The sequence below is a fragment of the Megascapheus bottae genome, chromosome 30 (genome assembly GCF_031878675.1).
Source record: "Megascapheus bottae isolate mThoBot1 chromosome 30, mThoBot2.hap1, whole genome shotgun sequence".
Classification (NCBI taxonomy): domain Eukaryota; kingdom Metazoa; phylum Chordata; class Mammalia; order Rodentia; family Geomyidae; genus Megascapheus; species Megascapheus bottae.
The window spans coordinates 7,587,401-7,600,690 of record NC_143538.1 but is presented as its reverse complement, the minus strand read 5'-3'; the positions used below and the strand labels follow the sequence as shown (position 1 = coordinate 7,600,690).

At 40.8% G+C, this 13,290-nt stretch overlaps 1 protein-coding gene across 1 annotated transcript in view; it reads right to left on the bottom strand.

Annotated features, from left to right (window-relative positions):
* Positions 1–273: 273 nt before the first annotated feature.
* Positions 274–13,290, bottom strand: part of Trpm1 (transient receptor potential cation channel subfamily M member 1) — a 55,896-nt gene continuing 42,879 nt past the window's right edge. The window contains 6 exon segments of the mRNA XM_090321442.1: positions 274–362; positions 365–1,584; positions 7,791–7,923; positions 8,764–8,966; positions 11,117–11,261; positions 12,222–12,242. Coding sequence (XP_090177568.1) covers positions 319–362; positions 365–1,584; positions 7,791–7,923; positions 8,764–8,966; positions 11,117–11,261; positions 12,222–12,242 — 1,766 coding nt within the window. The 3' untranslated portion in view covers positions 274–318.

Genomic DNA, 13,290 nt, shown 5'->3' with positions numbered 1-13,290 from the left:
TAGTGGTGGTGTGTTGTGATCAGAAATGGAGCCACAGCTTGACATGCTGTTTTCTGGTGGTTAATACAAGATAAGAATCTAAAGGGCTTTCCTGCCCAAGCTGGCTTTGAACTGTGATCCTCAGATCTCAGCATCCCAGTAGCTAGAATTATAGGCACGGGCCACCAGTACCTGGCTCCAATGTCTTTTAATTAATGCATTTCCAGAAATTGATCGTATTTAGATAACTAAGATGGTACCCATTTGTCCTTCCTTCCCTTCCTTCCTTCCTTCCTTCCTTCCTTCCTTCCTTCCTTCCTTCCAATCAAAGAATACAAATTAGCAATGAGTTTTGGTGGAACTTTTCTCTTGCTTTACCTTTCTTCTGTGCTAACTGAAGACACGACTACTAAGTTACTCACACTGCTGGCATGTCCACATCTATCTATTTTCCCCTGAATGCCCTTGACTGTCCTTGGATGGCCGTGGAAACTTCTTGACCTTGGCGATGGGAATCCCAAAGGTTGGTGTGGTTTCACAGACAGTAAATGTACTTTTCCAGTTCTGTCCACAGCAGGGATTGCTACAGGAGAAATATGAGGGCCTCTTTGAGAATAGCAGTGATCATCGTCCAGATCTGTGGATTGCTCTCCTTGTTCAGCTTGTACCGCAGCCTCGGATACCCTACAAGGGATATCAGTGCTACGGGAACGCGTGATCTTCTGAACTTCATATTTCCATTCTGTCGTCCATTGCTGAACAGATGAGGCACAGGCTTGATCCATGATTGAACTGTACTCGGCACCCCAGTTGTGAAACCCACCCACCTGTCTTCTTCCCTTGGAATACACAAAGCTTCTGGATTTCATTGTCTTATAAGTGTTGAGCGTGTCATCTGGGTAGTAGCGTGTGATTCCGGTTTCTTCTGATGGATAGGAAATAGTGCCTTCTATCTTGGTTGTTTCCACTGTGAGCTGAGTATTCGGAAAATCTGGTTTCTGACCAGACATCACATCTGTTGCATTTAAACCAGAGGGCATCATTTCCTGTGGTTGAGCACTGGCGTGCCTCTCATGGTCTAGGGTTGAAACGCTGGTGTCTGGTCCTAATTTGGGCTCTGAAGTGATTGTGTTGTCATCTACTTTATGTTGACTGTGAAATGGGGTTTCTGGGGGACTGGGGTCTGACACCAAGTGAAGGCTAGTCTGTCTTTCTGGAGCAAGATGGACTTTAGGGTCCTTATCTTCCTTCATCCGGAAGGAACAAGTCTTTTTCCTGAGGCCTGTCCCTGGAGGCACGGAGACAGAGGTGTCTTCAAACAACAGTTCTTCCCCATTCAAATGGTAGCGATACAGACTGTAGCAGTCGGAGCTATTGATGCTACCCTGGCGGAGGAGGTAAGTGGCCTCACATTCAGAGGAAGCCCGGGACCTCGACTGGATCAGATCAGACCTGTCGATGCCTGCAAGATTTTCCAGAGCGTTCACCATCCTGCTAGAGAGTTCTTCAAGTTGAGAAAGTCGAAGGTCAACGGTCTGTAGTGTCGTTTTCATAAAATTTTCTCTTTCGTTGATTTCTTCCAACCTCATGGACATATTTTCAACTCTAGTGAATTTAAAGAAAAGTTGAACTGAATATTAAAAATGAAACGATAATCGTATAATCTCTCAGGATTTTGAGAATGGTGGAATTTGTTGGGCCTGTTTGTGGACTCTAGCTCTCTCTTACTCTCGCTCCCTCTTGTTCTTTCCCCCAGTCCTGGAGCTTGAACTCAGGGAGTGAGTGCCGTCCCTAATATCGTTTTTACTCAGTAATAGCTCTCTCCACTTGAGCCACAGCCCTGCTTTTGGCTTTTCTTTGGGGGGGGAGGGTAATGTATTGGAAAAAAGAATCTCATGGACTTTCTGGCTTAGGCTGGCTTTGAACCACAACCATTAGATCTCAGCCTCCTGAGAAACTAGGATTTACAGGTAAGAGTGACCAGTGCCTAGGTGGGTTTTATGTATCTTTTTATATAACTACTCAAATAGCCAAGAAGAACATCAAGAAATACATATGTACATGTACATATATACATGTCCACATATACATATCTGTATCTATGTATATATATATATATAGATGCTAGTCATTTTGCTGAGAGCCTTACAGATTCACAAGTCATTTAATGGCCTGAAGAATACCAGAAATATGCAATTATGCAAATTGTATGCAAAGATGAAAATCTTGATAAATTATAAATGTCTAATGTTAGATAATCTTTTAAAGCATTACACAATCAGACAGCCAACTTACAAAACTATAACATTGCCTGGACTACAATCTGCTGAATCAGATCTTGATTTATAGTTTAGATGTACCAGGACAGATTCTGTCAACAGGTTCATGAAGTTTAATTTTAAGTAAAAGTTACGGAAGCATGGTAAGGATTTAAGGTTGCCTTCTAAAAGTAGCAGTTGAAGCTGAGCATTAGTGGTTCCTGCTTGTATGCCCAGCTACTCAGGAGGCTGAGATGTGAGGCTAGAGCTTCAAAACCAGTTAGAACAGAAAAGTCTGGGAGACTCTTATCTCTAATTAATCATTAAAAAGCTAGACATACAGGTATGGTTCAAATAGAGTATTATCCTTGGGCAAAAAGCCAAGAGGAATGCAAAACCCCGAGTTCAAGCACAGATATCTCTCTCTCTCTCTCTCTCTCTCTCTCTCTCTCTCTCTCTCTCTCTCTCTCTCTCTCTCTCTCTCACACACACACACACACACACACACACACACACACACACACAAAACTGTTGAATTTGTCTCAGAATGGGTGTGGGAGTCATGGCCTTTAGTTGGGCAGATTCAGTCCTACCTACATGAAGATAAATATCTGATACCATAGGCTTTAGTTTGGTTTTCTCCCACCTTTCTTAAAAACATAGTCTCTGAAGTCCCTTGGTTTACATCACAGACTCTTACTAGGTCTTTCCAGTCTCTCTAAATACCCTCCCAACTCCTCATTTGTTTGCTTTCCTCTTGCCTGTATCAGGAGAATCTGCCTTCACATTTGGGCAGAGCCCGCCACTCCTCTTTGTACCCCATTAATTCTCTGCCCAGTGTCCAGCTCCATCTGCTTGCTCCACACACTCTCTGCCTTTTTTCCAGCAAACATGCCCTGGACTGTCCCAGAGTTGCTTTAGCTACTGGATCCCTTCTGGCGCACACACTGACAGCTGCACTGTGATGCAATACAGGGTCCCAGTTTCTATTCTTAATACCTTTCTTGGGGGTGGGGGTGGAGAGAACTATTTATGTGCCTCTAAGGAAACCACATCATCAGAACAGGAAGGGTCTGGTTTCCTAGAAATTTGCCATGAGGGAGGACCAAACTTTTGGATACCAACTTTTGGCTTCATTTTTTAAGATACTTTTTTTTCCTCTATAGGTTCTGTGAATTCTCTCTCCTTTCAGAGACATATAGAAAACATTCGTGTGTGTTAGTCCTGGGGGTTGAATTCTGATCTGATCCTGGGCGCAATCCCTGAACATTTGTGCTCAAGGCTAGTCTTTACCACTTGAGTCACAGCTCCACTGCTGGCTTTTTGATGCTTAATTAGAGATAAGTCGCATGGACTTTCCTGCCTGGGTTGACTTGCAACTATGATCCTCAGATCTCAGCCTCCTGAGTAGCTAGGATTATAGGCATGAACCACCATTGACTGTTGAAAATTTTTTAAAATCCCATTATCTTTAAATGGTTGTACAAAGGAGTTGCCAATCTCATAGAAAAAAAATTCAGTGTGAACTTCTGATTGCCTCTCAGGAAGCCTGGCTGTTCTGAACTAAATCAAATAGCTCCTTGCTCCCTTCAAATCCGTTAACCTTATGATTCCTTTTGTATTTAAACCAAATGGCCTTTCTAGCATTAACTCTGAAATTATCTAACAAACACTACAGTAAGAGATAATACAGCTCTGTAAACGTTGGGGACAAATAACTGGTAAACATATTTCATCACAAATCTTTAAAAATTCTCTACAATTTTCCCCCTAGATTACCTAATTCATTTAATAGCATTGCTGGCTACTTAGACATATTTCTAAAAAACCCTGAGGTAAATCCCAGCACAATAAATAATAAACAAATAAGTAAATAAAACTGACTTTCTCAAGATACGTTTTGAACCTGGATGCACTATGGTACCTGTTGATGGGCATTTTAGTTGTTTCTACTTGGGGAGAAGAACAAAAGAGCTGCTCTGAACTCTCTACATAGCGTGTGTGTGTGTGTGTGTGTGTGTGTGTGTGTGTGTATACATATATACAGTCCTAGGGCTTGAACTCAGGGCCTGGGCACTATCCCTGAACTTTTAACTGCTTCATGTGTATTCCTACTGCAGTCATAAAATTGCTCAGGATTAATTGGCGTGATTAATTCATTCATGCATGATTAATCGTGTAGTGTTCCCTATTCCCTTTGGATTTTTCTCCTTTTTAGAGATTAATATAGAGAGCCTGTTGGGTTATTTGTTAACAGGGTATCCATTTGTTTCAAAACCTGGTATGTGTGTTTTAATTTTGTTTTTCACTGAAAAAGTTTGAGCTGGGCACCGATGGCTCATGCCTAGAATCCCAGCTACTCAGGAGGCTGAGATCTGAGGATCTCGGTTTGAAGCCAGCCCAGGCAGGAAAGCCTACGAAACTCTTGACTCCAGTGAGCAAGAAGTGGCTCAGGTTGTAGAACTCCAGCCTTGAACAACAACAAAAAAAGCTAAGTGAGAGCCCAAAGCTCTGAGTTCCAGCCCCAGGACTATCATGGTATTAAATTTATCATGACATGACATATTCCAAAGTCCTTTTGTTTCTTTTGTTTTTGATTTTGAGGGGGGAAAAGAGTAAAACAAGACTGGTTCTTATTAATCCGTTGCCAACTTTGTGGTTTCCTTTGAGATGTGCCTACGTTCTCATGGAGGATAAAATTGTCCTTCCAGCTTCTACTTGTTAAGTGTCTATCACTGTGAAACCCTTATAAAACCAAATGGTCATGCATGCCACATGACAGGATTGTGAGACTTAGTTGGAATTATGTACACGGAAGTCCTCCAGAAACTGTCTGTGTGAAATAAGCTATCATCACAAATCTTCTCTATGTCTTGGCATATCTGTTATTAAGGGTATTTGATGTTTAGGTGATACCCATAAATATTAAAGTTTAACAAAAGCTCATTCTTTATTAATGGACTCAAAGACAATCTTTTTCATTTCATTTAAGTAACACAACACTGTGGAACTTATGTACAATATGTTGAACTCTTGTAGCAATAACTGCTAAGAGATTACCCCGCATGGTGTAGCATTTGGGGACTATGCATTATGTATTGAATGTAAATTCCAAAGTCCTGTTTTCATGGTAAAATCCTTTGGTATCTTTCCTAAGGAAAGGACTTAAACATTTGAGGTTCTATACTAAGCCAGTTATTAAAGTTTATGTGCAGTCATCTTTTTATGAGAAATAATCACCCTGAACTTGCAAGGCATCTCATAAATTACATGGGAACATTTCTTTAATAATAGAGTTAAGTGCTCATATAAAAAGCCTGATGTTTGAAGAAACCCATGTTTCAAGATCTGCTGGTATTCTGTACTTGAGTTCTAAGCCTATTCCTACCCTGTAATTTTATTCCAGATCCACGGATAATAAACTTGTCTAATCCACTCTAAAATTTACATGTAGCTATTTAAATGTCCACATATTTCCTTACATTGGACTGTCTTTTAAATGTAATAATTATAGGGAGGATGCCCAGAGATCAAACCTTATGCTGACATGAAGAGTTGATATATATATACACACACATATAGATATATGCATGTACATGTATATATGTTATATATCATATAATTATATATACAGATTTATATATCATGTATATATTATATAAAATACTATATATACTATATAACTGCATCTTTTTGGTGTGTTCTTTTTTGTGTGTATGCCAGTCCTGGGGCTTGAATTCAGAGCCTGAGCACTGTCCTTGGGCTTTCTCTAGGCTATAGTCCTACCACTTGCGCCACAGCACCACTTCTGACTTTTTGTATGTATGTGGTACTGAGGAATCGAACTGGGGTCTTTGTACATGTTAGGCAAACACTCTCCCACTAGGCCAAACTCCTGGGCTTGATTCATTCTTAATGAGAGAATGTTATAGGGTTGACTTTATTCACAGAATACATGGAAAATTTTTCCAGAAAATACTACTTTTCCAATAGATGTAATTTTTTCAATAGAAGCTGAGCCATTTTGCTCCATTGTTGAGTAGAAAAAGCTCAGGAATAATGCTTGCCTAGCCCTGAGTTCCAACTCTCTTAGCAGCACTAAATAAATAATTAAATAGATGATAGATAGATAGATATATAGACAGACAGACAGATAGTTAGATGGATAATGCAAATGCCTAGTTAGAAACAAATAAAGAAATCTCCCTCTTTTTCTCTCCAGCCTTGCTCCAGAGCTGGCCAGGATAACCTTGCCTTTTCTCTAGTGTTCACCTGTGTGTCATTCCCACACCAGGTCAACAAAAGGAAACAGAGGGGCAGGAATGTGCTCCCATCCTTCTTGGAGATGGCAGCCAAGGGAAACAGGAAGTAGCATGTTTTATTACCCAGTACCCTTTCGTTCCTATTACGCATGCACTGAGCCCCAAGAGAAAAATGCTATTTGGTAGTGACCTGATAACCACATTCTTGGAGCCTTGGTCCAAGAATGGTAAAAATCCAAACAATGCTAGAGGAAAGGACGGTGGGGAGAGGCAGAGCAGAACAAAACAAAAATCCAATTTCCATTGTAAATAAGTAGCTATGATTAAATTCAAGATAATGTCTAACTAAAAAGTGGACATTTTGGATTATTTACGTGGAGTATCTGATACAGTAATACTTTTTTTAAAAAATGTTTTAAAAGCTTGGCAATTACTGTTAGTAATTAAGTGTTTCAAAATTTTATTGAAAATGTTCTTTATGGGCGGGGAAAGATGGGGAGAATGATGGAAGGGATGACATTGATCAAGATGCATTCTACTTATAAATTAATTGGTGGAAGTGAAACCCCTTTGTACAGTACTTAAAGATAATTTTTAAAGTTCACTTAATGAAGGGCCCAAGGGATGCAGGTAACCCACGGCTTTGGCTGGTTGAGAGTTTGGAAAATGTCTGTGATGAGGAGGGAGAGGACTTAGCATCAGTCCGTCTTTTAGCCTGTGGTATGGCATGGCGTCAGTGGTCTGGATGTGTGACAAAGACTTGAAGTAAATCCTATCACAATTGTGAGGGCTCCTGATTGGAAATCTCGTTTTCAAGTTCTACTATGTTTGTATTTGCCCATATCCTGTTGTACACAATTACACACACACACACACACACACACACACACACACACGCGCACACACCTATATATCAGATTCTGGTGTCTGCTTTAGTCGTGTCTTTCAAGAGCAGAGAGAAAAGATGTCTTCCTCTGGCTCATTGTTCCTTCCATGAACACAGAACTTTACAGTAAACACAGTTCTATGAACCGCTACTTGAGAAGAATTGAAGGTGGCCCAAATCTGTCTAGGTTTGGTTTGATTTTGCCCTAATATTTGCAATAAATGTCATCCATCACTTCTAGATGCTAAATACAATCCTGTCCTATGAACTTTTGTGTGTTCACTAACATGTGAAGGTTGAGTGAAGTCACAGAATGAATATTGAGAAGAACTTTGGCCTCTCCCATTAAACCAGGGGGCCAAGAGTCTGCAAACCCTTGGGCCTAATGGGCTGGGCGGGGCCTACCTCTCACTGGTGAGCCGGATACGCTCATTGCTGGAGGACTGCTGTTCATCCTCCTTCTCTCGGAAGTGCTCCTGCACGCATTGCTCCTCGAACTCGTGCAGTTTCTTCAGCTCGTCATCACTGAGGAACAGCTCTGGGTAAAGGGAGAGATGTGGGTCTCATGATGAGACAGGCAGCTGGGAGAAGAATCACTGGGAGTTTCACAACCTCTACTGTAACCCAGCTCCTTACTACATGGAATGGGGGGAAGAGGCAGTCCCCTGACGGCCACTTAGTTATCATCCCCTGTGGCAACCATCTTTATAATGCAGCAAAATGGCTTCCCTTCTAATAAAAAAAAATAGATCTATCGACAGAGTAGTATTTTCTGGAAAAACCTTTCCCAAGTATTTCATGAACAGAGTCAACTCTATAACATTCTCTCATGTTGAGCAGCAATAAAACATTTTCAAAGGAACAGTGGATATGCATAGAGCTGTATACAGAAGAAATTTCTTTCTTCTTCTTCTTCCCTTTTTTTTCTGGTCCTGGGGCTTGAACTCAGGACTTGGGCACTATCCCTGAGCGTTTTCACTCAACGCTGGCACTCTACCACTTGAGCCACACCTGTACTTCCAGCTTTTTGGTTATTAATTGGAGATAACAGTCTTATGGACATTTCTTCCTGGGTTGGCTTTGAACTACAGTCCTCAGATCTCTGTCTCCTGAGTAGTTAGGATTATAGGTGCTACCTATGCCTGGATAGAAGAGATGATTTTCAAGACCTCAATTTCTGGTCTTCAGGAGCTGGCTTTCAGAAATGGTACCAAATAAATGCACCAAACTAGAATAAAATCTACAGAAAAAGCACAGCAGTTGGAAGGACTGTGGCTTTTCACATAGGTCAGTGTGGGGTGCGTTTTCTCTGCACGTATCCAACCAGAACCCTTCTATGAAGTTATCTCAAGGTAAAAATGAAGAGTTGGACACATACTCAAGCCACGATCCTGTTCCTCTTGGTCCCCCTCTCTTTTCTTCCTGCATCGGCCACTAAGACGCATAACGATGATGTAGATGTGGCTCAGAATGATCATGGGTGGGGGCAGGACAGGCCTGTCGTGAAATGTCATGATCAGCTGATATCTTTGGAACTTCCACACCTGGTTGGATATTGATTTGACTTCGAAGAAGGTATTGCTTTAAACAGAAGACATTTTTAAGTTGGAAACTTTCTATTGCAATTTTTCAGAGCAATCAGAAGTACTCACATTGAAGCAAAAGTAAATTGTCACTTCATATTGATTTTTTACTTAACTTTAAAAATTTTTACCAAGATGGGAGGCTGGGAGTTTGGCCTCGTGGTAGAGTGTTTGCCTAGCATGCACGGAGACCCATGTTCACTTCTTCAGTATCACATACATAGAAAAAAGCTGGAAGTGGTGCTGAGGCTCAAATGGTAGAGCTCTAGCCTTGAGAAAGTCCAAGGACAGTGCTCAGGCCCTGAGCTCAAGCCCAGGACTGGCAAAAACAAAAAACAAAACCCATACTAACCTATACTAATTCCTATGCTCATATGAATTTATCATATATATATATATGAGTCTGAGCCACTCCACTAAGTAGTTAATCTTGATTGCTTTTTTGGGGGGCCAGTCCTGGGCTTTGAACTCAGGGCCTGAGCACTGTTCTTGGGCTTTCCTAAGGCTAGTGCTCTACCACTTGAACCACAGCACCACATCTGGCTTTTTCTAGTATGTGGTACCAAGGAATCGAACCCAGGTCTTCGTGCATGCTAGGCAAGCACTCTACCACTAGGCCAAACTCCTGGCCCCTTGATTGCTTTTTAATTAATTAATTAATTAATTAATTGTTTTTGTTTCAGTTCTGGGGTTTGAACTCTCAGGGTCTTGTGTTCTTGCTTGGCCTTTTCACTCAGGGCTGGTACTTAACCTCTTGAGCCTCACCTCTGCTTCTAGCTTCTAGCTGGTTTATTGGATTTTTCTGCCCAGGCTGGTTTTGAACCTCAATTCTCAAATCTCAGTCTCCTGAGTAGCTAGAGTTATAACCATGATCCACTGGCACCCAGACAATTTCACGTTTCTATGAAGGAAATTTATTTTTCATATTAGAAGCTAAAAAAGTGTTCTCACCACTTGTTAGGCATTATCAACATAGTTAATGCATCAAGCTAAACAGACACGTATATAAAAGAATCCTGATTTCCTAATTTAAGCCTTTTCATTTAGCTTAAGCCATGATTCCACAAGTGATAAGACATTTTTCATAATATTACAGTGATTGTAACAACTTATGAAATTAATACAGCTTTAGTGCCTCTGATAATGAAAAATAAAAGCACGACTTGATCAAATCTTTACCTCAGAAGCCTTCTGCTTAATCAAATATTTGCATTAGATTAAAAGATACACTACTAAAATACAAGCCAAGATTAAAGTTGTTGACTCATGATTTATGAATGCAGTAACACTGATTAAATTTGGGCAAAAAAAGTAAAAGAAAGACTAGACAAACCTGATCCATTTAAAAGGCTTGATTGGGTACCATTGGCTCACATTTGTTATATTCAAGCTACTTAGGAGGCTGAGATCTGAGGGCTGTGGTTCAGTCATCCCGGGCAGGGGAGTTCTTTTTTTTTATCGTTTAAACATTTTATTAGCTTACTGTAGTTATTAGGAGATAGGCAGAATTGCATTGTTACCCTTCCATACACATTTACAACATGTGCCAACCAATCATCTTCTCCAGTGCTTATTTTTTTTTTTTTTGCCAGTCCTGGGATTAAGCTCAGGGCCTTAGTACTATCCTTGGATTTTTCTCAAGGTTAGAACTCTACCACTTCAGCCTCAGCACCACTTCCGGCTTTTTTTCTAGGTCTGTGGTACCAAGGAATCGAACCTTGGTCTTCGTGCATGCTAGGCAAACACTCTACCACTAAGCCAAACTCCCAGCCCCTCTATTCTTTTAAAAAACTGGATTTATCAAGAAGGCTAATACCAATTGACAAGACATAAATACACGAAGTAAGATAACTCCGGAGAATAACTGGTTTTCAAGAGGAACAGCAGAGAAGTTCTTAAGACTCATATCCAATCAACCAGCAGAAGTGGGAAGCAGAGGTGTAGCTCAAGTAGTAGAGTGCCAACCTTGCATGGATGGTCGATAAGTGAATATCAAATCTCAGAACTGGCATAAAAATAAGGAGATGCAATAAAAGCTGTCGTGGGTTTCTCTTATGAACATATCATACCATTGTGAGATTTTGCTGAGATTTAAACGCAAAAAAAAAAAAAACCATCTGTGGAACAATGAACACAAACGACACGTACTTGAAAACAGCAATCAGCAGATTAACCAGCAAGATATTTGCCACCAATAAGTAGCAGGCCATGAGAGCAGGGGTGAGCCAGGCGCCCGGGATGCAAGGGGGCAATCGCTTGCCTTCGTCGTCATACAGGTTTTCACCACAAGGAGCTGAAAGACAAGCTTGCCTCTTTGTGATTGTTTTTAAAACCGTGTACAATAAAAACATAAATACCGTTAGAGATCTTATTAGAATACTTTTCATTGTTTTTGGAAAGGGCAGGGTTTGAACTCAGGGCCTTGAGCTTGTTTGCTCATAGCTAGTGCTCTGCTGCTGGAGCCTGGCTCCAGCCTGGCTTTTTGGTGTGGTTGGTTCATCAGAGATAAGAGTCTCTCAGATGTGTTTACCCAGGTTGCCTTCCAAAGGAAAGCCTCCACATCTCAGCCTCCTGAGATGATTTGAAATGCCACTTCCATCATTGGAGACCTAGTTCCCAAAGGGGAGAAAAGCAGGATGAGGCGAACACTGAACTGATGCACCAACAGCTTGTGTCTGGAATTCAGGCGACTCAGAAAGCTGAGACCTGAGGACTGAGATTCGAAGCCAGCCCGGGCAGGAAAGTCCTTGAGAGTAATATTCCCAAGTCATCATCAAAAAGCCAAAAAGTAGGGGCCGGGAGTTTGGCCTAGCGGTAGAGTGCTTGCCTAGCATGCATGAAGACCCGGCTTCGATTCCTCGGTACCACATACATAGAAAAAAGCCAGAAGTGGTGCTGAGGCTCTAGTGGCAGAGCTCTAGCCTTGAGAAAGTCCAAGGACAGTGCTCAGGCCCTGAATTCAAGCCCACGACTGGCAAAAAAAAAAAAAAAAAAGCCAAAAAGTAGAGATATGGCTCAAGTAGTAGTAGAACACCAGCTTTGAGCAAATAAAGCTAAGGGACAACACTCACACTTTGAGTTTAAGGTCCTGGACTGGCATGTGTGCACACGCCCACATGCACACAGAAGTTTCGTCATTAGAAAACAAAGGCATACTTGAAAACAGTATAAGATGATCAGTAACTAGCCAAGTTAAAGACTATTTAAGGAACACGTTTTCACAAACTGATTTCTCAATTCCACATGAACTTACGATTAATTTCCATGGCGTACACTGCACAGTGATTAGACAGCAGATTTTGATTTTTTTTTTCAGTTGTGACAGAGGTAAGGAGAGAAAAAAACAACACAATAATGAGAAGGAAGTCAGACAACACACTGACACCACAACAACTATACCCTCATAAGGAAATACAATGATGTGAAGCTTGGGAGTTAGAGATTTGCACTTAGATATGTGGCTCTGCTCAATTTGTACCATTGTTGAGTCTGCTAAATGTAGCTCTTTGTTGTTTGTGTCCATAAACAACAACAGCAAAAGCTTCCTCATTAATAGTACTGTGAAAAAGACACCTTACTGGCACGTGATTGTTTTTTAACTTACAGTTTAACCAAATCAAGCATCTCAAATATTCCAACACAAACACCTAATAATCACAAATGGATCCAAAAATGATGATATGCTAGATCAAGAATTGAAATTCTTTTCATGGTGTTATTGAAAGCAATAGAACTGTACAGATCCATCTTTATTTTCTCTAATTACTCAGATTAATAAGTAAAATAGGCCGGGAGTTTGGCCTAGTGGTTAAAGTGCTTGCCTAGCATGCATGAAGACCCAGGTTCAATTCCTCGGTACCACATACATAGCAAAAAGCCAGAGGTGGTGCTGAGGCTCAAGTGGTAGAGCTCTAGCCTTGAGAAAGTCCAAGGACAGTGCTCAGGCCCTGAGCTCAAGTCCAGGACTGGCAAAAAAATAAATAAGTAAAATAAACCTAGCAGCAATGAAAACATTATAGTTTATAGCTAGAATCCAGGATTTTTTAAATGCATGTCTTACCTAGGCTAATATGCTTTTTTCCTACTTGATGGCTCTGGGATTTGAACTCATACTTGTTAGACAATCCCTTCTCAAGTTCCCAGCACCATTTTCTGTTTTGTGATATTTTTCCAAAAGGACTTGCATGTTTTATCCAGGGCTGGCTTCAAACCCTGATCCTTCTACCTCTGCTTCTAATATACCTGGGATTACACTTGTGTACCATTATACCTACCCTGAGACATATATATATATATATATACATATACATATATATTTTTTT